Below are 25,056 nucleotides of genomic sequence, written 5' to 3'. Positions count from 1 at the left end.
TTAATCTCCTGAAGAATAATTTGAGAAGATTTCCCAAGTAGATTATTAACACCATACATTTCCTTTCCAAAAAAATACCATGTAAAAATGATTCCTTTGAATCTCTGTTCCTGAAAGAGATAACTAAATGGACCCTAGATTAAGAATTGAGCATTATATATAAGGAAAAATCTTAAAAAAGGAAATATGTATACCTTGATCTCACCTGACCACAGCATGCAATTTATTAAAAGGAAAAGAAGTTTCAGTATTCTAATCAGTTCTGATTCACAGTCTTTACTTGCAGAATCTTTACTTATCTGAAAATATTTTCAAATCCTTGGAAATTTTTGCGGTTCATGAAGACCCCATGAATTTGGGGGATGAGAAGAGGTACAAGGACTGATGGGGTACACTAACCTTCACCTTTTAGAGTGTTGCATTCACATTTCATATGGGATGGTGTAGAGAGGAGTATATCTTATTTCCACTGGTATGGTGTCAAGTATATAAGTGAGTTATCATATGTAAAGTTTAAAAACTGGAAGGTGACAAATAAAATTAACACCCTTACTTTATATAGATAGAGAAACTGCAATCCAAGGAGTTTTAGTAAGCCTGCTGATTGTCCCACTGCTGGAACCGTACTGTTGACAAAGGCAGAGCTAGAATTCCTGTACTTAATGTGTTTCTTTTTAATGTATTTCTTGATTCACTTTGCTATTCTGTCATAACAGTTCCAGTTGTTTTTAAGAAAGACTCTAGGACATGGAATAACAGAGAAAGCAAATCTAGAATTAAAGCAGGCCTCTTTATCTCATCTCTCATACCCTCCCCCACCACACCACCACCTACCCCCAGCAGAAAAAAAACTCAGCTATAGTCACAGTATCTGAAAGAACTGGTTCAAATTAAATAGCAGAGTGACTGAAAGAAATTTACCCAATAATTGAGCCAACAAGCTATTAGCCAAATGGTGAGATTGAACTAAAATTAAGGCCTGGCTCATGCCCAGAAATTGTTGGATTTTACTTTTCAGAGGAGACTAAAAATGCCATTCCTAATTATTACAGTCACTTTTGGATTATCCAGTTGGTATCTCTCCTGTTTTTGTTTCCCTCCCCTGCTACCTCTCATTTGGCCATTTTATTGTTCATTAGCACTTCCACCAGAGGGCAGACTGAGTAAGCCAGAGAAGGTAAAAAAAAATCTATCACTTTGGCTACTATTTAGCTACTCTATACTTGACTGGGAAAAGGGTATAATGGTTGAAATTTAATGAGTAAAATGAAGTTTTTAAGTTATTTGTACATTTGATTAATACCTCCTGACATTGGTACAGACTGTTAAGGATTGGCAATATTGTTAACACTTTGAATCTTATAACAACATGTTTTTTTAATGTGATCTTTATTTTTAATTCTCTTAAGATGTTTTATTAACCTTTAATAGTTCTTTACAACCCATCTGCCTTTGCTATTTTTGAAATAGTTTTCATCCTCATAACGTGTGAAAGAATTTGAGCTCAAGAATTAGTTCTGTTGAAACACAACTAGACTATTTATTTAAAAAAGCAAAGTTTAAATATGAAAAGTAGTATAGCTGGAAGTTGTTTGCCTTCAATATGAAAAAAAAAACCTGATGTTTCATTTCATGTATAGTCCAAAAATACTTTTTAAAAATAATTGGTACTGTGATGTTCTTATGTAGTGAGATATGTAGTGTTGACAGCAAAAAGTTTGAAATCTATAAATGTTTGTAGTCCAGTTAGGCCTCCTTTTTTAGGCTGTCTACTTTTCAAATTGTGAATTTTCTATAGCTAATTTTTTTGTCCTTAATTTAGTTTTCACTACCACCTAGTCAGCCAGCTAATCTTAACAATTAACTTGGGTGGGTACTATATGTAGGATAACCAACTTGTCCCTGTACTGTCCTGGTTTTAAAACTGAAAGTTAGCAACCTGGGAACCCCCTCAGTCCCAGGCAAATCGGGACTGTTTATCTGTATTATATGTATAGCACCTGACCTTATATTCCCACTGCACAACAGTTTTGTAGTGTTTTCAAAGTTCTTTCAACTGTACTCTAAGGGCATACTTTACTTACTGTCTTTGTAAAATACAATTGTGGTAAATATGCTACCAAAATACCTAATTATAACTATAAAAACTATTTTTGGCTTGCCTGAGTAATGACTTTCATATCACTCACTAGTTCAAATAATAAAGAGTTGATGATATGGACATTTAAAAATATGTTTCCAGGAGTTCCCATTGTGGCTCAGCAGGTTAAGAACCCAACTAGTATCCATGAGGGATGAGGGTTTGATCCCTGGCCTCTCTCAGTGGGTTGCTGCAAGCTGCAGCGTAGGTGGAGGATGTGGCTCGGATCTGGCGTGGTTGTGGCTGTGGTGTAGGCTGGTGGCTGCAGCTCTGATTCATCCCCTAGCCTGGGAACCTCCATATGCCGAGAGTGCAGCCCTAAAACAAAAGAAAACAAAACAAAAAACCTTTTCCATAGGGAACAAAAATCAATCATTTGGAAGATATCAAAAACTTTAAACCTTTTCTTCAGCAGGATGACTCCGAAATCTCTAAGGGCACAGTTCTGACTGTACTTGGTTTTATATGTCCTCAGACTCACACCACTTTACATTTCTAATCTCTTGCCTTGGCAGGAGTTCATTATCAGACAGTGATTACCATGGTTAGGCAAATTAATCCAGCAGTGGGGGATGAAAAATCTAGGGAGTGGTTCTAGAAAGATCTTTGGAATGTCAGAGTATAGTATTAGTTCAGTACTTTTCTAAATACTCACTTCTTGTCAAGGTCTGCAAGATAAACAAATGTTTATCAACAGCCCATTCTGCATGACATTGCTATAGTGATTTTTTATAATTACTGTAACATAGGAAGCTGAATGACAGTATGGTGGTTAATATCATTTTCTTCAGAATGTGATTATGAGGAGAAGGGACTAAAGTTTGAAGAAGCAAGTGTATATTTATACACGACGGTAATGAAAAGTTTTTACTTTATTTCATCTCTCCTGTACATTAAGTTCTGTTTCAGGTGTTAACCTTCTATCATCAAACATTCTGTAAAATGTGTTAGCTAAGTCCACACAAGGTCTCCTGTTGTACAGCAAGATTATGTCCTAGAAATGTGACCACAGCATATGTATTGTTCCCTCTCATCTTCCTTCTTTCTACTTTATTTTCATTAATGTTTTGATCCAACAGCAAAAAAGGGTGGGGAGGCTGCCAACAGCCTACGTATTAGAACGGTTCCTTAAGGAAGGAAATGGAGGAAATCAGGATAATCATTTGAAACATACGATCTTTTTACACAAGCTGTTAGATCTAGAATGCAACTGTTTTACTTTTAATCACTTGATTTTATTTATAAATTGCGATTTCCTGATCCCAAAGTTTTATTCTTTATATATATTTGGTTACTTGTATTGGTATTTGTGTTGGGCAGTGTGTGTTGGTGTGTGTGTGTGTGTTTGTGTTTATAATCACATGTGATTTTTAAGATGGTGTTTAAAAGAAGTAACCCTTCCACAGCATGTCCTCCTCACATTCTTCCACCAGAGAAGAGGCCCCCTGAGCCCCCCGGACCTCCACCGCCGCCACCTCCACCCCCTCTGGTTGAAGGCGATCTTTCCAGCGCCCCCCAGGAGTTGAACCCAGCCGTGACAGCCGCCTTGCTGCAACTTTTATCCCAGCCTGAAGCAGAGCCTCCTGGCCACCTGCCACATGAGCACCAGGCCTTGAGACCAATGGATTACTCCACCCGACCCCATCCCACCAGGACTTACGGAAACACTGATGGGCCTGAAACAGGGTTCAGTGCCACTGACACTGATGAACGCAACTCTGGTCCAGCCTTGACAGAATCCTTGGCCCAGACCCTGGTGAAGAACAGGACCTTCTCCGGCTCTGTGAGCCACCTTGGGGAGTCCAGCAGTTACCAGGGCACAGGGTCAGTGCAGTTCCCAGGGGACCAGGACCTCCGTTTTGCCAGGGTCCCCTTAGCATTACACTCGGTGGTCGGGCAACCATTCCTGAAGGCTGAGGGAAGCAGCAACTCTGTGGTACATGCAGAGACCAAATTGCAAAACTATGGGGAGCTGGGGCCAGGAACTACTGGGGCCAGCAGTTCAGGAGCAGGCCTTAATTGGGGGGCCCCAGCTCAGTCTTCTGCTTATGGAAAACTCTATCGGGGGCCTACAAGAGTCCCTCCAAGAGGGGGAAGAGGGAGAGGAGTTCCTTACTAACCCAGAGACTTCAGTGTCCTGAAAGATTCCTTCCCTGTCCATCCTTCCATCCAGTCCTCTGAACCTTTAATGAAATCATTTGCCAGAGCGAGGTAATCATCTGCATTTGGCTATTGCAAAGCTGTCTGTTGTATTCCTTGCTCACTTGCTACTAGCAGGCGACTTATAAAATAGTGATGTTGGCACCACTTCCCCGGATGGGCCATAGCCAGAACATCTACTTCAACTCTGCCTAGTAAATATAAGTAGAGAATATGAAGAGGGTCATTAAATTGAAAAGTAAATGTTTTATTAGTTCATAGCCTGTGCTTCTTGAGCAGCAGCAGAAGAGAACAGTTTAAATTTTGAGATGGCTCAGGAGAAGCTCTCCATAGGTTTTTAAAGTTTTGGATTTGTGAGTTTTTTATTTTAATGGTTTCTTACTTTTGAATTTAGTGGGGTTTTTTTTGTTTTTTTAGAGAATAGTGTTCACAAAATTTGAGCTGCTCCTAGGCTTTTGTTATAAGGGAAACAGAGTGACTGGCTGATTTAAATAAATGTTTCCTTCCTCTCCACCATCTCACATTTTTGCTTTCAAGTGAACTCTTTTTCCCCCCATTGAGCATCTTGAACATACCTTTTTTTTTTCCAAATAAATTGCTCATCCTTAAAGTTTGCTCCACTTTGAGAAAAGACATGCCCCCTTTCCCTGCACATGAAGCAGGTTGTAGAAAGTAGCATTCTTGGGCAAGTAGGTGGACTTTACCCTATCCCTTAATTTTTTTACCCCTATCTTTATATAGAGTTTGCTCTTTCTCTCTCTGTCTCTCTCTTTTTGAGGCATTTGTTTGGAAAAAAATTGTCGAGATGCCCAAGAACCTGGGATAATTCTTTACTTTTTTTTGAAATAAAGGAAAGGAAATTCAAACTCCTATATTGTTCTCTGTAACTCTTCAATTCTAAAAAAAAAATTTTTTTTTTTAAACCATGTTGGAGTGGTGAAGTTGATTTATAAATGCAGATAGCCTAGGACATTGCTGCTGAGCTAGGGTTAGAGATGATGCCTCCATACCTAGAGGGCTAGTAAGAACAGTTAGCATACTGTTTACACATATATTTTTGTCAAAAAAAAACTTTTAAACAGAGCATTGTAATATTGTCAAAGAAAAAAATACATCCTGAAAATACATGGAAATGTAACTTAGTTTAGGGTGGATATTTTTCTGAAGATGTATCACTACCTAAGACCTTTTTTAAAAAATAATTTTAAAAGAGCAGACTATAAGAAAGAACAGTATTGACATATACACATCTCAGCATGTATATCCTGCCAATTCTTTTAGGAATTTTCCTCCAGAGGGATTTGGTTTTGATTTTGATTTTTGATAAAGGGGGTTAAATTATGAATTGCATGGCAAGAATTTTGCCTTACTATAAACAAAAAATGGAGGAGGGAAAGGTTTTCATGGGGGGATAACATGGGCTTCTCATTTTGGCTTCCAGTTCTGTGTGAGTACCAGCATGTAATGTGTTTTAAAAACATACACATTTCTATAAATTACCTGCACAGACTTAGACCTTTGTGAAATGTAGGTTAGCTCCCTTTTACAAAGAGAAGATAGATATGCTTCAGCATTTTGGAGAATAGTTTTGAACTCAAAGTTTCATGTTTCAATGCCAAGTTCTTATATTAAAAAATAAACACTACTTTTAAGAGAGAGGTGCATTAATAAAACAGAAAACAAAACTTTAAAGAAATGAAAGAAGAACCCCTCTTCTGGTACTTACATGAAGATTATTTTCCCCTGTTATAAAAATAGGCAGATATCTGGTGTGTGTATTTCTTTATTCTCTGGGTTTTGGTCTGGCCTTGCCCTCAGGGCCAAACATTGATTAAAAAGAGAACCTTCTAGCCATTTTGGCATTGATGGCTTTTTATACCAGTGTGTCCAATTAGATTTGCTAGGCTCACTGACATGCTGTTGGTAAATTGCATTAAAGTTCATCTGAACCTTTTGTCTGTTGACTGTCTTAGTCCTCAGACATGGGCCTTTGTATTTTAGAATATTTGATTTGAGGCATTGGGCCCCACTCTCCCATTTTTGATTAAAGAACTCAAGCCTGGGATACTTTCAAAAGTATCTAGTGAAAAAAAAATTGGTTTCCCATCAAATATGAATAAAATTATATATTTTAATTGTATTTTGGTTATCAGCAGTCATCAATAATGTTTTTTCCTCCCCACTGCATATTTTTAATTATGCCAAATATTCTAAATAATATACTTAAGTCTCCTTTCCCCATCCCTACTATTGGGGAAAAGGGTGAATGTGTGTGTGTGTGTGTGTGTGTGTGTTTATGTGTGATCCCATCCCATCCCCCACCCCCATTTTGGGAGTCTAAAAAGAAAAAAAAAAAGTTGGTGATTTTGACCATTTCTAAAAGCAGAGGGACAGAAACTCACTTAAATATCCTGGAATCTGTGTGGAGGAAGAAAGGTATTAATTTTTCAGCTATGTTATCCGTAAATGTGATGAAAGTAAAAGTTTGGCAGAATTTCTACTCAACAGCTAGGAAATTACAAACCCAACTATATTCAAAAGTGGTTATGGTTTTGGTTTGGTTTGTTTTAATTAAATACATTATTTTGATCAGATGAGGAATCTGATTCTGTTCATGAATGAGAGGCAAAAACGCTTTGACCATTATCATTTTTGTGGTTTTGAAAACCACTTTGCTTGACACAGTTTCCTTAGGTTTTTCTTCAACTATCGATAGAAATAGGGACTTGAAAACTGTATCAGAGTTATACATTTAAAAGCAGGGCAGTTAGCACAAATTTGTAAGTAGGACTTCTGTTAGTTTATGCTATAGACATCACCCAACCACTTGTGTGTTGTGTGTGTGTGTGTGTGTTTAATATGCATATATAGTTACAGTACTAAAATGGTTACCAGCAGGTTTTGAGAGAGAATGCTGCATCAGAAAAGTGTCAGTTGCCACCTCATTCTCCCTGATTTAGGTTCCTGACACTGTATTCCTTTCTCTCTCGTTTTTGCTCCCCATCAGGTTTTACCTTGTCTATGTACAGATATTTTGTAATATATTAAATTTTTTCTTTCAGTTTATAAAAATGGAAAGTGGAGATTGGAAAATTAAATATTTCCTGTTACTATACCACTCTTGCTCCATTGCATTTACTTCTTATTCTGTACCCTTTGAACAGATCTAATTATGTATGAAGGGCATTTTTCCTCCACTTTATCTTAGGGGTTCTTTGTCTTAGAATCTCTATAGACTCATAAACTACCAAAGACAAAAGTTTTCAGGGTTTGAAGAGGTGCTTCAAAACCCTAGACTAAGAATTAGATAATAAAGAGTTGGGGGAAGCCATGTGATTTTTTAAAGTAGCAGCTGCACAAAAGTAATGATGGTGTCAGGCCATCAAAAGAGTTGAGCTTCATGTACCCTGACTCCTCCTGAAAGGAGAGGTAAGTGGGTTTGAGCTCAACTGTCATCAAGAGAAGTTGGTAAGAGGCTGGTTAGAATAAAAGCTAGTCCCTTAAATCAGAAACCCTCACCCCTACACCACTTCCTGTTACCATGAGTAGGGTCAGCATGGGCTCGGCTAAGTCTTCCTAGCTCTGTTGGTATTTTTCTTGTCTCCACGTGAGGAGAAAATGTCCCTTCTCTTTCATGGTTTAGGAAAATGAGGACTAAACGTTCCCTTGTAGTATGTGCTGCAATCCTGCTAGATATGACATAAGTAGGTAGAGAACAGGAAAAATGCATCTGGAGACAAAGGAAGAAGGGAAATAGGTATCGGGAAGTTGTGAGCAGGGTAAACAATCATACAAGGGGTACACCAGAACAAGGAAGCTAGGAAGAAATCCAGTCAAAACCTGGTGGTGACGAGGGTTGCCAGCTTGATTTTGAATCCCCACAGTTTTAAGTATGATTGCCTGTGGGCTATCATGTCTTTATCCAGAAGGAGAATGGAGAGCTCGAGATTGTTCGAATTCCTGGAGTCCTGTGTTTCTGGTTAGCCTCCGGAGAAAGGAAAATGTTTTCCAGTCTTTATATATTCATGACTAGGAGTGTGAACTTCAACCTTCTAGAGAATATTGTTTTCCACTTCATAGCAATGTGTGTCTTCAATTCTGGGCCTGAAAACTGAAGACCTAACCTAATCTGGACTTTTTTCTCTATCACACTCAAGGTTGTTTTACCGTTCAGTACCTAAATTTCTTTTCCCAGACAGGCATTCTTAACTGTATGGTAAAGTCAAAGCCTCAAGAAAGTTAACAGTTAATGTTCTTTGTGCTGAACTGGGATTTCATTGTTACTGAAGGATACCCCATAGCTTGGCTTTTTTTTTTTTTTTAGGTATTGAGTGACTTTGTTCACAACTTAGTCATCCTGAAGGGCTAGTGGAATGGAAGTGGAAGTGGGGAGTTCCTCAAGTGAGTAAATATTCAGACATTCCAAGGGAGAAGTGGAATTGCTAAATCTTCATTGTCCTAAGAGGCAGGGTGAGCACTCCTGGACGCTTTGGTTAATTTTACTGTCCAGGTGTGGCGTCTCTCATTTGTAGGAACACTTCCAGTATTCCCATAGCCGTAGGAATATTCTCAAGTGAGAGTTTACTCCAAGCCAGGATTGAGAGGCTTTGGGGGAAATATGAAGAAATTAATGGTGGTACTCTTATCACTCCTCACCATGTGCAGCTATCTCTCCATCTCCTGTCCATCCACTTCATTTCCTATTTCTCTCTCTCCTCCCCACTCACTATTCGCATGCTTTAGTCGAGCCAGGGAGGTTGATTGCTTAACCTTGCAGGGTATTTAGAGTTTTGCTGCTTCATAGTTTTGAAGGGTGGTGAGAAGAAATTCAGGAGACAAATGTCTATTCCAGTTCCTCAATTTATGGGATGAGAACTGAAAGAGAAAGCAAAATCACTTTCTTATTGCTAACTGCTAAGGAAAGGAGCTTTTAATTCATGTTGCATGAAGTATAAGAGATTTACTGGTCTAGGAAAAGTCTCAACTTTCACTTCATCCTCTTCCCTCATATCCTGACACTTGATTTTGCTGCTGTCATTTCTAAGCTCAGTTGCAGATAGTGTCTATGGGAAGTAAAGCTTGGTGAGAAGAGGGTCCTCCTGTCCATGAGAAAGCAGATGAGGGCTGCTTTGATGCCCTGGTGATTAGTCACAAGGTTGCCCAAATACTTGGCCACTGGATTGTTCTCATATCTCTGTCTCAAGAATGAATTAATAGTTCAAGGCTGAGAGAGGCTGATATACAGTTAGTTCTTAATACTCTCTAGGTGGGTAATTGTTAGCAAAGTTTTCTCAATACCCAGTCCTCAGCCACATTATGCTTCTCTGCAATGAGAGGGTATAAGCCATGAAGTTAATTCATTTAGACATAGGTTCCCTAGGACCTGGAAATAGCTGGATTTTTTGGATGTTTTGCTCTGGCATGATTGTAGCCTGAAGATAATGTTGGTAGTTCTAAAGGAATAAAAGACATTTTACCCAAGCCAAAACATCTCTGAGGAAGGCAGCACCGAGAGACTTTAAAAAGGCTACAATATAGCAGTCAGAGCTAAGCCAAGAGCAGAGCTTGAGTTTTGAGAATGTCTTGTCTTTGTTTAAGGATCCTATCTGAGGGGTTGTCTCAAGGAGAGCATCCTTCCCCCTCCTGTGTTTCACGAGGGACACCCTTGGTAAGGATCAGCTTATAGACAGATAACCTCCCCACCAAGGCTAATACAATTTTTCATGCTTCTAACCCTGGAGAAAAGAAGGTGCTTTAGAGACCTAGAGAGCCTGATCCCTTTTAGAAATTCAGTAACTTCTAAGTTCCCAAAAGTTCTCATATAACATGAAGCAATATGAGAAGGAAATGTAAAGAAGGGGGAACTGGAGAAGTCTTAGTGGGACTGCAGAAAGAGGCAGTGTATGATTGCTTATAAAGAAGAGAGAGGGATATAAGGGTGGAAGGAAAAATCAATGGAGTAGAGAAAGGGGATAAATGCCTTAAAGTTTCACAATTCATTTCAAGGAGACCCCATTAAAGAGCAAACTGTCCCCTTGATTAATGTTAGTGATAGGGTTACCTTTATAGTTGGGGCATGCTATGAAGACAGTTATATTAGGCAAATAATTTATACAAGAACATTTTGCTTAGCACTGCTCTCTACATGGTTCAAGAGTATTTCAGGAATAAGGCGGGAATGATATAGCATTGGGCATCAATGATTGAGCATCAAGCTAAATTGTTTTTTGAGTTTTAAAACTCTTCTGCAAGTGGTTTTACATGTTTTAGGAAACTAATATTCCTCTCCCCTTCATTTTAGATCTAAGTGAGGGTGACTCACAGAAGAGCAAACAAACCAGAACGTGTGAATCAGAGTCACAGAGTGTTAGAGCTTACAAAAGGACACTAGTTGGTCTAGTTCAGTGCTGTCATTAGCCGGTGAAAAAAACAGACCCAGAGGGGTTGAGAACGTGTTGGGAGGAAAAAGGGAAAGAATGAGAAACTAACATTGTCTGGAACCTACTATGTGTCAGGTACCACAGTACCTTTGCTTTTGTTACCTTGATTATTTAACACCTTGAGGCTAAGGAATGGAAAGAATACAAGGCAAATCCTTGTTGTCCTGAGCAATATGTAGGAGATAAAAGAGGGTAGCAGATCATTTTTTCCTGTCTAATCACACAGGACTAAACTAGAGGAAATTTGAGAGTGAGGTTAATCTAAGGTGCTTGCTAAAAAGTGAGGGAGACTCATGAATAAGTTTTCTATTCTGAGGGACCTTCCAAAAATGCGATGGTCAGAGATAGGCTAGAGGCAAGGCTGGTGGAAAACAAGATTACTGTTGCCTCTGGGATTGACTTGCATGCTAGAAAGTCAGATCATGACCTAAGAATATAGGATTAATTTTAGAAATGGGGAACAATGAAATGAGGCTTCTCATCCCGAGGTGTCTACAATGAAACTAGTGTTTATATACTGTGCATTGAGGTGATAAAAAAATTTTGATGACTGTGCCTTTTTTTTTTTAATGTTTTTGTTTTGTAACACGTTTTGAAGTCTTGAAACAACTTGTGATTTTGGAAGGGGAAAGAGTGCCAAGTTCAATGTTGATAAGGACAGGTGGCAGCCTGAAAATTGACATTGGGAATAAGATTGTATTTCTTGTCGATGTTTGATATGATATCTCAAGAGTTAATACCATGAGGGCTGCTTCCATGAGGAGCCAGTAATACTAGCTCTATCATCCCCTGAGTACAGGGCAACTTCTGGGCACGATTATGGGAGGGTCCCATCTTTAGGAAGATTCTGGGTCTAGTGAGAGACAAGTCTTATACCTGGGGGGAAGTGGGGATTTGATATTTATAAGTCATATTCATGCAGGTTACAAAATAAAGTCGTAACATAGTTCAGAGGGAGCCAAAGCAAAGAAATAATCAGAAAAACTGGTGTTAACCAGAAAAGATTCTCTGAAGGTGATGAAGATAGAAGACATGGAACAGAAGAAAGGAAAGTGATCAGGGGGAGAAAAACTTAGGATTTATGTGTGTTTTGTGCAGAGGGCCATGAATGGAGTAGTCTGGGTAGTGGGGGAAAGGAATATTAGGAAATGAGGTTGGAGAGCAATCTCGTTGGCCTGAATAAGGAATTTGAATTTGATTTGTTGAGCAATGACAGAGCAGAGCATGAGATGACTATGACGTTGACTTTTGCAGCTCTACTAGGTCATGGAAGCAGGAAAACTTGCTGGGATGTTATTGTTTTTGTCCAGATGTGAGGCCCTGAGGGGAGGACAAGGGGGTTGAGAAGAAAGGAAGTGGGTCAGTAACATTAGCAAAGCTTGATGATAGTTTGGATGTGAGGGGAGGAATAAAAGACTGGAGATGATAACCCCAGGACATATTTATGCTGTTGATGGTGATAAGGACTTGGGAAAAGGTAATTGCTTTGTTTCTAAGAAAGCACTTATTAACCAGTAGATGGGCTGTCTATGTTCAGTATTGCAGAGACTAGGAGGGGACATGGCCCCTGGAAAACAGTTGAATGTGGGCTATGTGCCCAGATGATCACCTGCACTCTGCCTTTTTCAGCTTGGAGAACCAGGTGAAAGAGTGTTTATTTCTGGGGTGTACCTGCAGGCTTCAAGAATGTTATCCTACTGGATCTGGGAAAGAAAATACAGTTTTATTTTTTGGGTGTTTTTTTTTTTTTTTTTGCCAGTTTCTTCCCCTTTAATGCTTTGAAAATGGGATGTGACTAGCCTGTGGCAGCATGTGCCTGTGGATATACAATTCTCTGGCTTGATTCTTGGAAGGCCTTTTCCTGTCCCTCCCTAGGGGTCATTTGTATCTCTGGTTCCTGCTCCCAGAGCCATAAAGTGGGAGCCCCCATTTATTAATTGGGTTGGGACTGGGGAGGGGGTCGGCAGGGGACTCTTTAGTGCAGCAGGCGGGGGTCTTCCCGAATGAGCCCATTAGCCAGCCCCAACGGCAGCTGAAACGGGGCCGCAGCCAAGTCCTCTCGGTTTCAAAAACCCTCCATCGCCTGCAGCAGATCAGAACAAGGCCTGCGGGAGCCCTTAGCTTCTGATTGCAGCTGTGAGGAAGGACAAAACAATTTATAGGAAGCCAAGTAGCTCCTGTCTCACTGTCTCTTCCTTTCTCACTTTGGGGAGGGGGAAGACGGATGTGATGTCCCCTCCCAAGATAGCTTCTTACAAGACACGTATGGGCCTAAAGTAGACAAGAGGAGTGAGGGTACACGCATTGATTGGACATTTATGTCTGTGCTCTGGAAGTGTTTACACATGTCCTTGCTTTCTTCATCCATCCACACACGGTTGTGTTGGCTAACCAGTCACTGGTTGTATGGGGCTCCCTAGGGCAAGACCAAGTATGTGCTCAGACTCTTAAATAGTCTACGTTGTCTTTTGTGGGGGAGTGCTTATCATATGCTTCCCTGTTCTGTACCTGCCTGTCTCCTATCTGTCCCCATCCCTGTCTCCCATCTGCTTTGTCAAGATTCAGGGTTAGAGTTAGGTGACCTTTTTTTACACCTTCTCTTCATAGTAAAAGGAATTTGGCCTCCTACTAGAACTCACTTGTCTGTCCCTTGAGTTAAGCCGGCATGAGAAAAACAGGCATCTACAGAGAGCTTCTTTATGCAGTGGGCCACAGAGAAAGGTGTGAAGGGCAAGAATGTCTCACTTCCTGTCGGAAGGACACTTGTGTTTTCTTCCTGATAGCATCATAGATGGCCAGAGCTAGAAAGGGAACTAGAGACCACCTAATCCAATTTCTCAGTTTACAGAGCAGGAAACTGAGGCTTAGGGAAGGGAAATGCCTTGCCCACGTCTCACAGTGAGTGAGTGACAGAGCCAGCCAAGACTAGAATCCGAGTCCCCAGAATCTTAATCTGTTGAGTATAGAGCCTCCAGTTTTAAGATCATCAATTCCTGTCAGCCTTGTCCTTCCTCAAGAAAGGAAGGTAGGGCTGTGAGATTTTGAGGGGGGAAGGACAGATTGAGGGGGAAAGTTAGGTTAAAAAATTGGTAGAAAAACTGAGCAGCTTTATGTATTTTTTACCTCAAAGACTAATCTCTCAGTGACATGCAAATTGTACAAGTGTAATTTTTATTTAAAGTCAAGGATTTCCCGTCATGGCGCAGTGGTTAGCGAATCCGACTAGGAACTGTGAGGTTGCGGGTTCGGACCCTGCCCTTGCTCAGTGGGTTAACGATCCGGCGTTGTCGTGAGCTGTGGTGTAGGTTGCAGACACGGCTCGGATCCCGCGTTGCTGTGTCTCTGGCGTAGGCTGGTGGCTACAGCTCCGATTAGACCCCTAGCCTGGGAACCTCCATATGCCTCTGGAGCTGCCCAAGAAATAGCAAAAATAAATAAATAAATAAAATAAAGTCAAGAGCTTCAATTCATTGAGAAGCAAGGGCAGCCATGGCCAAAGATCCTGGTGCCTCAGAGTTACCCCAAAGTACAAGGAACTTGTTGCATCTCTGGGGTTTGGATAGCAGGAAAAGGTCCTCAGAGGCATTGTGAGGAATGGACCCTAAATCTTAACTCAGGCTCCTTGGCGTTACAATACAGCCATACTGAAAAACAATCAGGAGGAAAGGAGAAGGAAAACAGCGCAACTGCTGCGAAACTCAGGGGATCATTGAATGAGAGAAGGGATTGTAGAACTCTGAGTAAAATGAGATCGCCTCTGAGATTACAGGCAAATTTCTTTTGGGGGGAACGGGAGGAGGGGGCTCTGCTTCTTTCCTTTTTTTTTTTTTTTTTCAAGTTTCTCCTCTGAGAGGCAGAAGGAAGTGGTGTGCTCCACAGTGACCTATGCCCCAAATAGTGAGCTCAATGGGCTGATGTGTGCGGTAGTTTCTGAAGTCATCTCACTCTGGTGCTCAGACTCCTTTCCCTCTTTGGACCTCTCCCAGATATATCTACAGTCCCTTCCAATGCTTCTTTTCTGAGCCTAAGTGTCTGAGAGGCACTGATGAGCAGAGAGGGGAATGTTAACGAGTTCCTAAACTGGAAGCAGAATCTTAGAAAGAGAAAGGCACCACTGGGCAGCTTAGAGGTAGAAAGGATTATGGGTCTAGGTCAGAGGGACAGGGGGTTGCAAAATAAGCCTTGAGTGCTGATGACCAAGAAATAGAGCCCAGTACGCACCCTATACGTTTTCTCCATCACACCCTGACCGACAGCATGGAGGGAATGTGGAGCTGGTCTCCATGCAGATTCAAACCTACACAGACTGTATAATAGACCTACTTGCCCAAATTGCATCTAGTCTGCTATCCCGCAAACCTCCTTTCTATCTCATAGGACCTTTTTCTGGCCTCCGAGCCTTTCTTGAAGAAGCCGTTGGGACAAGAGAGCCTTCAAATACAAGCTGATGATCTAATCTACAACTAGATGGCCTCCTTTGACTCACTTTGTTGCATTAACTGCCTTAACCTTGAACCTTCACTGCCCTTTATAATTCTGGGTTTCACAGCTTCTTCTATTCCTGTAGAATTCCTAACTTCTCTCTTAAAGTAAAGGAACCAAAGTTTTTGTTTATCAGACTGGGAGCTAGGTCTCCGGAGGTAGGAATCTTAGAATACTTGTAACTCTCTTGGGGAATATGCTTAAGGCTCTTTTGAATCCTTCTCAACTCTGTGAATTAGAAGAGCGGTGACCATCACCATCACTCTCCCTACCAAGGCCATGGTCCCTGCGTGAATGACCACAGACCCTCTCTGGTGTGTAGTCCCTTATCTCATATCTAATGTAACCTGTCATTTTCCTTTCCAGGTGGCAACAGCAACAGGAGGGATGGCCCTGAGGAATTTGGTAATGTCCATCAGTCACCTGACATCTGGAGCCCTGGCAAATTCAGTCTCTTTCACAGACTTTAAAGCCAGGTAGGAACCTAAGGCCAATCAGAAGCCACTGGCCTGCTCTTACAAGGGATTAAAACACACACACACACAAACACGAATCTGAGGGAAGTTCTTATTTTCTTATTTGCAGAGATCTCCATGGGAGTTTCCTTAGCTTTTTACTTGACCCTATTATGATGTCCTGCCTGCTGATTAGCAATTACTCCCTCCTGGCTAGAGTGGGTAACCTCCTTCACCGGCACTGGCGGTCGTTTCGGTCCTGCTCTTTTCTCTTGGCCAGCTGTGCTAATGAATATTCCCCCATAGTGTGATGCTCAGCCTCTCTCACAACACCTGCACCACTCACCCAGCACCTCATCCACACACATAGCCCTGCCTTCATCTTCTTCCCCAAGAAACTATTTCCTCTTTCTTCTGAGTCAGGATAGGGCATTGCTGTCCCTTGTTACTCCCTCTCATCTGCTTCTCCACCTCCTTTCCAGGTTTGAAGGGAGATTTCCCCTGTCCAAACACTGTGCAAGACACTAGACGTGGTGGTCTACCAGCCCACTTACGTCCATCCTCAATGCCCAGAAGTGGGCAAGTCACCAACCTACAGTGCCCACTCCTGCCCTTTTTTCTGCCAGGTAGGTGTGCTCTTCTCCCGACCCACTAACTCCAAACAGGGTCATATTTCTCTCTGGGAATATTTCTCTCTGTTGTTAAATATCTCCTACAAGGGGAAGGTCTTGGTGACTTTCAGCCCTAATTTTTAGAGAGATCTTCCTGGTGTTAAATCTCCATCCCCTTTTCTGCAGTTCAGAACCATTTCACCCAGTTAGTGGGTGTAGGAAGAAGGAACCAGTAAGTGGATGATATACAACACTGGAGGGGAAGAGTCTAATGACAGGCAGCCCTTCTCTTAGAGCTGGAAGCCTGAAGTCTCATATGTGCACTCTGCCCAGTGGCCTGGCATCTTGGGGAATACTTGAATCTTTTAGAGGGAAGGGTTTTTTACCTGGGGTCCATTCCTGAGGACAACGATTTCCGACCCAGAGAATTTGTCTCTATTCATCCCCAGACCTCTCCAGGGCGTAGCAAATGGATTGCTGTGGGGCAGAACCCACCAGTAGGTGGTACTCTCTCCAGCTCAGGTGGCAGCTCTTGTCTGATGCCTGTAGAGTGGGCAGAGGTTCTAGAGTCTCTTCTGCCATTGGAGATGACATAAGCTTACCCTTTAACCTCAGGCCTCCTCTCTCAGCAGCCCCTGCAATCCAGACAGTACAAGCAGCAGGCCTAAATAAGTGCCAGCTCTGGGTAAGGTGCTCTCCCTGGTAGGCACATACCTAGAATTAGAGGCGAAGCAACTAGAGGGGGTGGATAGAGGAATAGAGTAGGTGTTAGAAAGTAGTAAATGGCTCTGGAAGTGGTCAAGCAGTATGTGTGGGGGACCTGGAGTACCCTCTCCAGCTGTCCACCAACCTAGTTGTCGGATTCATCAAAGCTTCTGGGCAGCTGCAGTCTTGGTTTCTGCCACACGAGGGCGCTGCTGACCAATTAAAACTCCTGCCTCGCAGCAGAGAGAGTTTGGAGGAGGGCAGGGTGGGGACAACCACACTCTTTCCCCAAAACAGGGGTCAGAAATGCTCCCACAGCGCCTGAGACAGGAGCCCAGGGAGCTAGATGAACGATTAGTTCTTCTTTCTTAAAAATGGCCTGAGACCCTGAATGTGCTGCCCTAGTGGACTGACATAGGAAGTTCGCAGCTGAACTTGCGAAGCCCCTTACTTAGCTCTAGGCACCGAACGCCTTGCACAGGTGTTTCTCTCCTTCAGGGTGTATCAAGCTCCAGCTGTCCCCTTCACTGTCCTCAGCCTCTAAGACAGTTACTTTCCAACCTAGAGGGTGGAAGTATCTGGTTTTTCAGAGAGGAAAAAAAAAAATCTCTTACAATTGTTTTAAGAAAAGTAGCTCTTGGAGTTCCCATTGTGGCTCAGTGGTTAACAAACTCGACTAGTATCTATGAGGACGTGGGTTCGATCCCAGGCCTCGCTCAGTGGGTTAAGGATCCGGCATTGCCATGAGCTGTGGTGTAGGTCGCAGACACAGTTTGGATCTGACATTGCTGTGGCTGTGGCGTAGGCCAGTGGCTATAGCTCTGATTCAACCCCTAGCCTGGGAACCTCCATATACCATGGGTGTGGCCCTAAAAAAAAAAACAAAAGAAAAAAGAAAAGTAGCTCTTAAAGAAGTAGCTCTCTTAGGAGAGGGTGTTGGGGAGAGGACCTAGAAGGCAGAGAGTAGGAAAGATGAACCTTTTGTGCCCCCATCACCTCCCCCAGCATAAATCTGCAGAGCTTAAGACCGTCTAGAGGATTTTTGCAGCTTGAGTGGCTAGAGGAACCCAGGATGCTCTGGAGCTCTGCACCCCAAAAGGTGTCAGAAAGCAGGATGGGGATGGGGGCTGCTTTGGCCCATGAGCTTCACGCCACCCCCATATCATATAACAGGTCTGTTTGGGATCCAAGTGGCTATGGAGCCCTTATGGGGATGAGGTATCCCACAATTGATCCTCTGTCTCCATGAAGCCCTTCCAGGCTGAACAGGCTAAGGGAGATGACAGAGGTTCTGCTCCTCCCTCCTACCCTCATGCCCGAGGGCCCCTCCCCAGGAGGACAGCTTGATTAAACAGTCGGTGCTGCTGGAATTGCTGCACAGCTGGCGCTCCCCCCAGCACCCCGAGCAGAGCAGCAGCGCAGATTAAAATCTCCAATTAGCGTTAAAGTGAAGTGAGGAGGTACTGTGGCTGCCAAGGAGGCCAGGCGGGGGCCCTCAGTCAGCAGATACCCCCACTGCTGCCTGGATTCTGAGCACCACCCTTAGTGCCCCTTTTTATCCTAGCTGCTCTCCCAACAGCCCTTAGTGCCTGTTAGCTTCACATTGCTTGGAGCCAGAGGGCTTCAGAGGGGTGGGAGGTGGGGCAAATAACTTAACTGACAAAATGCTGGGGACACCATAAGAGTGGAGGAGAATGAGAGTGATCAGTGCTCATTCAGGGAGATGCCCTACTCACAGTCTGCCAGGTTGAGGTGACTTCACACTACTGCTGCTTCCTTTTGCCTAGAGAAAGGGCAAATAGGACAGGTCCCTCCAGATTCTCTTACCCATAAGGTACTGCCCACACAAATGTCCATGCTTATATAGTTTATCCTCTTTGACCCATCTGCTCCCACCCAAATTATGGCTCCTTCCTCCCTCTCTCCATTTTTTTCACAGCTTTCCTGTGGGCAGGGGTAGACACAGCCTTGCTTGGGAGCATTGCCATGCCCTGCCACCTGGGTCCCAACTGGCTTCTCGTTATCTTTGCAGTTTGGGGAAGAGCCGGGATATGCCGAGAACGGAGGCCTCAGATTCTCCCAACCCCTGAACATCACAACCCCTCTTAAGGGCCTTCTCCCGTTTACACTTCTCCCTTTCATTCCCCAAGCCCAGAAGGTGGGCAGCATAACTAGCCACACCCTTTGACTTCCCTCTGCCCCTTTAAGGGAAAAGAAAGTGGGTACCCAGCTGACTGAACCTACTCACACCTCCAGAAATTAGACACCAGGGCACAGTGCCACCCTCCCAAGCTGGCACATGCTACCCTGGCAGAGATTCAAATAGCCCCCCATACCCCCACTCCTGAATCTTCCTCTTCTCTCTCTCTCTTTCTTCCTCTCCCTCTCCTCCCCCCCCCCTTTTTTTTTCTCAGCTCAAAGCACAGCTGAGCCTTAAAAGGTTGGTGGGGGGGAACCAAGCTGGGGCAGGGGGGTGGAGAGCTCCAATAGCACGTTTTCACCTGCCATTTAATTGGATGTATTTTTAATTAATGGGACCTCAGGGACCAACATGAGACAATCTGATCTCTGAATAGGGACAGGGGAGGGATTGGGTAAGGGAGGAGGATTGGGCCACTGGGTGCGGTTACTGGGAACCCAGGCCCATCAATCACTGGCCACTTTGCGTTCTGGCATGGAGAATAGTGAGGCGGCGGAGGAGGGGAGGCGCTAGGGAGAGGTGCCAGGTTTCCCCCCAACCGCCAGGACCTTCAGAAAGAATGGAGCTGTAGTGGTTGACTCCATTCTGGGGCCCAAAATTACAGCCAAGATACTAGGTAAGGCTGGTTTATTGCTCCTGGGGTTTTGTCCAGTTAGGCTTGTCCTAGTAAGTGCTCTAAAATTGTAAAAGGAAGGTGGGGACAGAGCTTTGAGGACCTTGAAGAGAGAGGACAAGACCTAGGGACCAGAGAGCCAGAGATGTGGTGAGAGGGAGAAGGGCAGGGTTCAGAGATATTTCTGTGTGTTTAGGCATAAAATAAGTGCCATGGAGATTACATGCAAAACAACATGCAAATGAGGCCTGATGCCTTTGGGGTATGAATCATAGACCCTTTACTGCTGCAAAGAAGAGAACTTGGAACTCATCTTGCCCAACCGTTCATTTTGCAGATGTGAAAATGGAGACTCAGAGAAGGGAAGTCAGTTGAATCCTGTCTTGGAGTTGCTTTGTGTGTCTGGATTTGGACAGTTCCTGGGAACACAGGGGCAGGTAGGGTGCGAGAAAGAAAGTCAAGGCAAGAGTTCTGGCAGGATACTATTCTCCATTGCTTGGAGTCTCATATCTCTGGCCCCTGAGTCTTGGAAGCAACTCAGGGGAGTCAGGTGCGTTATTGGGAGACGCTTTCCCCGTTCCAGAGATCATCTCATCCATTTCCTTGCTTCCAAGTAGGCAGATCCCCCGGAACCTCCTACTCTCATGAAGCTTTACCATATTCTAAAAGGTCTACAGGGAAGGAAATACACCAACTACCCCAGTCCTTTAACCAAGAAATAAATGTCCCCAATGGTGACTAAATATTAAGCTTTTTATGAGATCTTATCACAAGTTTTTCTGCTGCAATATTAGCTACTGGAGAAAATTACGCCAAAAAATCCAGCAAGGAGTGGTCTTATCCCATGTCTAAGTCGAAAAGAGAGAAATAAAACTCGAGGCCCCGAAAGTGGTAGGAAATGCCCCTGGATTCATCTGGTGCCATGTCCAGCGCTCTCAGTAAGCTCCACTTGGCTTTATGTGGTGTCAGTACACACCGGAGAGAAGGGCACATTTCCAGCTGTCCCCGTCCCACCCCCACCTCCTCCACTGGGTTAAGAAAGAATGATGGAGAGAAGTGGCTTGCCCACCCTGTTGCCAAAGTTGGCATTTCCTGGCTTCTTCCTTCCTCAAAAAATTCAGCATTCTGGAGTTTCCTGTTGTGGAACAGTGGTTAACGAATCCGACTAGGAACCATGAGGTTGCGGGTTCGACCCCTGGCCTTGCTCAGTGGGTTAAGGATCTGGTGTTGCCGTGAGCTGTGGTGTAGGTCGCAGACGCCGCTTGGATCCCGAGTTGCTGTGGCTCTGGCATAGGCCGGTGGCTACAGCTCCAATTAGACCCCTAGCCTGGGAACCTCCATATGCCAGGGGAAGAGGCCCTAGAAAAGGCAAAAAGACAAAAAGACAAAAAAAAATCAGCATTCTTTGTTCTGTGTTTCATGAGACTCATTTGAGGTCAGGGCAAGGATTGGCACAGAGCTTGGAAAGCAGTGTGGGTAGAAACTTTGTGACACTCTCCAAGCCTCAAATACTTATCCCCTACTCCCAAAATGGTCTTTTTCTCTGTCTTAGTACACCATTTAATATCCTCAGAGCCCCTAGGGAAGAGCAAAATATGCCCCAGGCCCACCCTGCCTGTCCTTAGACCCTCAGGGTCATCTCCTTGGTATTTGATTCTCTGCCTTCTCTGTTCCCAACATGATGAGAAGGACCCCCTTGCATTGTCCCAAGACAGCTTGGATGGAATCCATCTAGCTACGCCCTGCTTCCAAGGGCCTGCAGGGGTGAGAGTGGGGGAGGAAAACTGTGCCAGGGGGCTGAAAAGGAAGATTCTTTTATAGGGGGAGATCGAAGAGGAGCCTGTAAAAGGGGAGAAGACAAACGGGGACCTGTGGTCCCACCTGTGGGGCTGCCTACCTAATGTAAGACAGGCCATTCTCACTGAGTGTTATTCAAGGGCCTTATTAGATGGCTCCTGCTTACAGAGCTACTCTTTCTCCTCTGAAATAGAGAGCCGTGGAGGAGCATGCAGTGAAGAAAGAGAGGAGGTGTCAGGCTTCCTGTAAGCCCTCTTTCTCACCCCTTGTCCATCCCTACTCCAAGACTGGAGGTATACTGGAGGGGCTAAAAGGCCCTTAAAGCATTCAATCTAGACTCTCCATGTTTCTGTAAGGAACAAGCCCTCCTTCCCCTCGACCCCTACCAGCCCCACTTCATACTCTCAAGGTTTAGCCAAGGGTATGACTACAGTGCTGGAGTCAGAGCCTGGAGCCTGCTCTGGAGTCCAGAAGAAACTCTGAGCCTTTGCAGGGAAAGAGGGATAGACCCGAGGTAAGTGGAAGGCAGTAGTACCCAGAACCCCCTGCACTCTAGAGAGGAGGGAATTGTTGAGGAGCTCAGGCCTGGCCCAGGGTTTAGCTTTTACTCTGATGGGACTCCTTTCCTCCTCCACCCCCAGTGTGTCCCATTGGTTGGGGAGAGATCTGGATGTCTGAACCTCCCACCTTGACACCTCGAAGGCTATCGTGCAGATCCCCTCTCTAGCTCCGCAAGCCATGGAGAAGGTGAAGGAAGGCAGTTCAGAGGTGGCAGTGCCATGATGTCCATCAGCACCAGGGAGAGAAGCCACGGAGAAGAAACAGTGACCAGAGAGGGGGCCAGGAGGAGAAGCGTGCTTCTGAAACAGCCTTCAGACCCTGTCCCCTCCCGCGCCCGCTCTCACACGCCGACAAGGCTGTGCACCCAAGTTGTGCCAGCTCTCCTGGCTGGTGATCCTGCTTTGCCGTACAGGCAGCTGGCCCCCTGCTCCAGCACAGAGCACATGCTGGGGTCTCTCACGCTTCTTTCCTCACTCATCTCAGTGTGTCTGTGGTACAGATTCCAAGGGATGAAGGAGGGGGCTGTGGCCCTGCGAGTAGGAAGATGGTGGGCTCGGGGCCCTTTGGGTGAGTATCTGCCTGGCTAGAGCGGCTGTTGGGGGGAAGAAGGCTGCTGGCAGCTCAGCGGAATCCAAGGTTCTGGTGACTCATAGCCATGGGGGTGGCTCATGAAAACAGCAGAGGGGAAGGGGGCCCAGGCCTGTTGGAGCTCTCTTTTGCCCCAGATCTCCCCTACTCTGAGCTCTGTATTGTGGGGCAAGAGGAGGCCGCAGCTAAGAGAAAAGAGAGGGAAATGGAAGAGAACTAGTAGGCGAGGCTGAGCATTCCCAGGGAGAGGCTTCCTTGTGAGGAAAGGGTAGGAGAGGCCAGTCATTCTTGCCCTACTGTATCCGTGGCCTGCACAGAGGGGATTGTGCTGAGGCCGCTCTGCACATCTGGGCACCTTCCCAGAGAGGGACCTTCCAGGCAGACATAGCTATTCCTCCCTGCCCTCATTCGCCTGTTCAGACCTCTGGGTACCCAGGTGACACCACATGACTTAAAATTTAAAAAGAAAAGGAAAGGAAAGCACTATTATAAGACCAGAGCCTGGAAGGCTTATCACTTGGTCTCAGTATTCTCTTTTCCGGAAACAGAGACCACGATCTTCAAGGCGCTGATTCCCTCCTCCCGAAGGGCAGGTGGGCAACGTGCGTCTCTTCTCCAGATGACGTTCTCAATCAGGGGGATAGGGTACTGTGTTTGAGGTCACACAGCACGAGCAGAACAGGGCCAGAAGGTGGACCGGGAGAACCGGTGATGCCTCTGACCACAGTCCCAGGAGCCTCCCTGTTTCAGCCAAAGGAAATAGGGTTCTTGGATATCAGTATATCCAGATGCATAATGGATATTCTCTTTCTAACCTCAGAGAATAGGCTAAGAGGAGGCGGGTTTTCTGACAGAGCTTAAGTTTTCATTTGCCTGTTTCTTTTCTCTTTTTTTGTTTTTGACCGCACCTGAGGCGTGTGGAAGTTCCCAGGCCAGGGATCGAACCTGAGCCACAGCAGCAACCCAAGCCACAGCAGGAAAAAGCCAATCCTTAACCCACTGTGCCACTTTATTTGCCTATTTCTATTCCTTTCACTGCCGGTGGCTCTGCTGTCCAGCTGGAACGAGGGGCTGTCTGTCAGGATGCTCCTGGGGATCCAGGAACAGTTTTGATTGGAGAAAGGGACAGACTAGCTACTCTTCCTATAGGGAGATGGGGCCAACTCCACTCCCCCAGCTCTCCCTGGCAGCATCACAAACCCAGGGGCCCCTGTTAGAACACCCATAATAAAGCTCAGTCCTGGAGCTCCCGCTGTGCTGCAATAGGCTTGGCGTCTCTGCCAGCACGCAGGTTTGATCCCCTGCCCGGCACAGTGGGTTAAAGGATCCTGCGTTGCTGCAGCTGCAATGACGGTCGCACTGCAGCTCAGATCTGATCTGGGAGCTCAACATGCTGGGGGTTGGCCAGAAAAGAAAACGAAATAAAGCTCAATCCTGAACAGAACCGACGTTATCACCTGGCTCTGGTGTAAAAGTGATGGTGTAGCGGGAGCCTGGGTACACCAGGCGGAGTGTAGGCATGGGTGGGGAGGTCAGCCCCAGGAGATCCAAAGATCACTCCTCAATACCCCATGTTCCTGCTCTTTCTCAAACCTCCTCAGCAACCAACCCCCCCTCTTCCATCTCTCTTCGGCTGACTCCACTCCTGGCTGCCTTGTGCCCTCCAGTCTGAGAAGACATGGTAAGTAGTTGTCTGTTCTCTGCATGTTTCTCACCCTTCTCTCCTCCGGACTTCTAGCCAAGAGTTACCCTGTTTGAACTCTTTCTACCAGCGAATGCCATCAGGATCTGAACCCAGAATCCCCAGCCTCTACAACCCCCCCTGCCTCTGAGAGTGCCCCTCTGACTGTGAGACTGACTCATCAGTCTTCATCTTCTACACAAGTATAGCCAGGCCAAGGCTGGTATGTCCACTGGCACCAAGGGCCCTGACCTGAAGCAAAGGGCAGCTTCATGGGTGGAGTGGGGCTTGGCCCTAAATGCATATATGCCCGTGCATTGGGCACACTGGTTTATTAGTGTTATTTCAGCATTGTGATGCAGAGAGAGTAAGTGTAACAGCTGCTCCTTGCTTGCAGTGTTTATTGTTACCTAGAGACAACCTCCTGGCTTTTTCCCAGCTCCCCCTCCCCCCCCAGCCCAACCCCCTCCCTGCCAACAATCCTACTCTCCCCACACTGATGGGAAATTTATAGCTTGCCCATACCATGCCTTTAACCCTCTACTGTCCATAAGGTAGGTGGGTCAAGGGAAGCCAAAGTGAGCAGTAGGCATACTTGGCCCCCACTAGGGGAGTGTGTGGAG

General features: G+C 44.8%; 1 protein-coding gene across 8 annotated transcripts in view; it reads left to right on the top strand.

The window, feature by feature from the left end:
* The window catches only part of CDK12 (cyclin dependent kinase 12), a 72,414-nt gene extending 48,218 nt beyond the window's left edge, over positions 1 to 24,196 (top strand). For 2 of the 8 annotated variants that reach the window (XM_047759250.1, XM_047759249.1), the window contains exon 14: positions 3,547 to 5,170. In XM_047759250.1, the coding sequence (XP_047615206.1) occupies positions 3,547 to 4,259 (713 nt within the window). In that variant the 3' untranslated portion in view covers positions 4,260 to 5,170. Of the gene's footprint in view, positions 1 to 3,546; positions 5,171 to 8,624; positions 8,702 to 15,588; positions 15,700 to 16,159; positions 16,304 to 20,143; positions 20,244 to 22,244 lie in introns of those variants that run through there. The other 6 variants (XM_047759253.1, XM_047759255.1, XM_047759254.1 and 3 more) reach the window with 6 other exon arrangements.
* Positions 24,197 to 25,056: the final 860 nt, after the last annotated feature.

Source organism: Phacochoerus africanus, chromosome 14 (assembly GCF_016906955.1).
Source record: "Phacochoerus africanus isolate WHEZ1 chromosome 14, ROS_Pafr_v1, whole genome shotgun sequence".
In the NCBI taxonomy this organism is placed as follows: Eukaryota; Metazoa; Chordata; class Mammalia; order Artiodactyla; family Suidae; genus Phacochoerus; species Phacochoerus africanus.
This window is presented reverse-complemented; position numbering and strand designations above follow the sequence as displayed.